This window comes from Sphaeroforma arctica (genome assembly GCF_001186125.1).
Source record: "Sphaeroforma arctica JP610 unplaced genomic scaffold supercont1.80, whole genome shotgun sequence".
Lineage (NCBI taxonomy): Eukaryota > Ichthyosporea > Ichthyophonida > Sphaeroforma > Sphaeroforma arctica.
The window spans coordinates 24,173-27,275 of NW_014040478.1; the positions used below are offsets into that span (position 1 = coordinate 24,173).

Genomic DNA, 3,103 nt, shown 5'->3' on the forward strand with positions numbered 1-3,103 from the left:
ATATGTATGTATGTATATATGTATGTATGTATTTATATATATGTACATACGTGCGTTTGTGTGTGTAGGTGTGTGTACTTATATTTTTATTCATATATGTATGCATATATAAAAATAAAATAAGATTTATATAAAACTGTATGTATGTATATGAATATGAATATGAACATTCAGATGAATATATATACACATATATAACTGTGTGTCTATGTGTGTTTAGGTGTATATATATATGAACATACAGATATTCACATGTAATGTATATATATATATATATGTGTGTGTGTGTGTGTACGGGAGTGCGTGAGTGTGTGTGTTTACCTGTATTTGTGTTTAGTTATATATATATATATATATATATATATATATATATGTATGTATGTAGGTATGTATATATATATATACATGTATATATACATATATATGTGTGTGTGTTTGTGTGTTGATATATATTTGGATTTACATGCAAGTTCATAAACATATTTGTATTTGTATATCCATAAACATATATGAGCATGTATTTATATGTATATGTGTGTTTATACATATGTATAATCATGTATTTATATTTATATGCATATTCAGAAACATATGCCTATATATTCAATACATATATGGATTTACAAATATGTGTGTACAGAAAAAACAGTGTGTTTGTGTGTGTATATGTGTATGTTCGAACATGTTTATGTGTATATATCTTTTATTTTTGTTTCTCTTTATATTTATGTATCCATATAGAATTAGAAATTATGGTATATTGAAATATAAGTTTCTGAACTTAAGCTATATGATGTCTTCTCAGGAAGCATCACTGCGATAGCGACATTCGTATCAGCTTCAATGCTCATTAACTTTGCGTAGTCACATGTTGTTTACTGGATGTATGTATGTATTAAGCTTATAGAATATCGCAGTTATAGCACAGAATTTTGTTTTGATATAACGCATCTCGATTGCAAGGGTTGCGAATTTCAGAAAAATATCGCTTTTGTCTGTTTATTTTACTTTGTAGACTAAAAATACTCAACGATCTATATATCACACTGAAGAACAAAACCAATTATGTGCACATTTTTATCAACCCAGAACGACCGCACTGCCTTGCACAATGCCGCAGCGAAAGGACACGATCTTGTAGTGCGGAGGCTTATCATAGAAGATGCATCAGTAAACTTGGCTGTAAGTTTCCCTGTCCTCCTCCAATATGTCGTAAATAAGTACTGGTATGAAAAAAACTAAACTGTTAGGCGTTCGAGGAGTTAATATGAGAGCGTGTCCAATGTACAGTTTATTGAATGACGACTAGGATATCTGAGCAAAAATAAGTGACGCATGTATCATTATACGTTAAAGATTCTGCGCATTTCATTGGTGTAGAAGCAACTTCAGAGAATAAACACTTCGCACACTGCAAAGTGCTTTTTCACTTTGTACCACCCAGTATTCAAATTGAAGTCACTCGATGCAAAAACTTATCAGATAACTCACCCTTATTGAGAAGACTTTCAGTATTTGTATTTGAATATATGACACATTAATCATGCGATTTATGCTCGTTACTGCGGGCGTACTTCTGCGCTTTCGTACGCTTTCGTATCATGAAGCTTGCATGGGATCATATCTGAAACTGACGGGCACAATAAAATTCACCGATAGGACGAAGAAGGAGATACTCCCCTGCACCTTGCTGCGCATGACAATCACGTTACTGTTATTCGTCTACTGTTGGCAGCTGGAGCCGATATTAATGCAGCTAATGAGGTAGGTGCTTTCGCGCAGCAAACACACTCTGCAAATTAGCCCAAGCTCTGCTTTGATAATTGCAGTGAAAGTGGACCGCGTCTCCCTCACTATTATACGAATCCACGGCATGTGATGACTTTTTTTTAATGTGTCTCAACAAGACGCTGTATTCGTCGCTTCTAAGTATAAGTTCAATAAACTAAACTTGCCACGGTTTACATGCTAGGCTAGCACAAGACGCATATCTAGTGTCATCTGTTCTTGCCTAGATATGAACAAACACAACGCTCCCACCAAAACAAATCGCATGGAAAAAGATACCAGCATGGACACTGATGTCTCAGTTCTAATGTCAATCATCAGAATAGCTGGACAGCGACACACTTTGCTGCTTTCAATGGTGATATGGAGAGTGTAAAAGCTCTTGTCGAAGGGCTTCCAGACTTGTCACTGTAAGTTTTTTCTCGATCAGACTAGGCGCATGTATGCTCTATGCTTCATCAAAGAGCCGGTTAAACTTCTCCTATTGAAAAGTTGCTGTTGAGGTAAATTATATTTTTAAATGTATTCTCAGTGATTCTTAATTCATATGTATCGTTCACTGTTAGATTGGATCACGACGGAAAATCAGCAGTTGCTGTTGCGAAGGACGAGAATGAAGAAGTGTCAATCTTTCTAGCAACACACCTGCAGAAAGCAAAATCTGACAGCGAGCATGGAGATTCAGAGCAGCTATCACGTGCTGACGAACACGGTAGAAAGCAACGGGGTGCCATGAGAGACTTAGCAGCGCAACTTTTGGCTACCCGAAGACAGGTGTGTGAATTTATCGATATCACATGCCCCCACATGCCGTTGAATCGAAGTTTGTGCACGTGAGAGGTGACCGGAAGTTGAATCTGTCTCATGGGATATATAGATTCTACGAGAAATGATAATAATTAATATACTGAATGACGCGGAAAGAATATTTTCGCGTGGAATCTGAATTCTCAAGGCGGGCGTGGTGGTCTAAATACTGTTTACTGCCAACTGATCCAGATGTCTGAACGAGATCGATTAGAGGAGATGAAACTGGACGCCCTCATCAGTGAGAGAGACCAGATCTTTGGCGAGCTTCGTGCGACAAAGAGTATGCTGGAAGAGAAAGAGTGGGAGGATAAGCAAAAATACTCCGTTCTAACAGACGAGAAGAACAAAATGGCGGGCGAACTCGCGGTAAGCTCGAGTGACCATGACGAAGTTGATATTTTCAGCTTTTTTTAATAGATACTGCTTATTACTAGCGCAAGGAATAGAACTCTTAATATAGTCACTATAATCATTCTCGGCAAAACTTCTCTGATTTTCGTTATAC

General features: G+C 36.7%; 1 protein-coding gene across 1 annotated transcript; it reads left to right on the plus strand.

The window, feature by feature from the left end:
• Nucleotides 1-1,729: 1,729 nt before the first annotated feature.
• Nucleotides 1,730-3,012, plus strand: SARC_01882 (hypothetical protein; the record flags this gene model as incomplete). The annotated part of the gene is made up of 4 exons (XM_014304362.1): nt 1,730-1,764; nt 2,110-2,198; nt 2,355-2,562; nt 2,788-3,012. The coding sequence occupies exons 2-4, from the start codon at nt 2,152-2,154 to the stop codon at nt 3,010-3,012; spliced, it is 480 nt and encodes a 159-aa protein (XP_014159837.1). The 5' UTR covers nt 1,730-1,764; nt 2,110-2,151.
• Between the last annotated feature and the right edge of the window lie 91 nt (nt 3,013-3,103).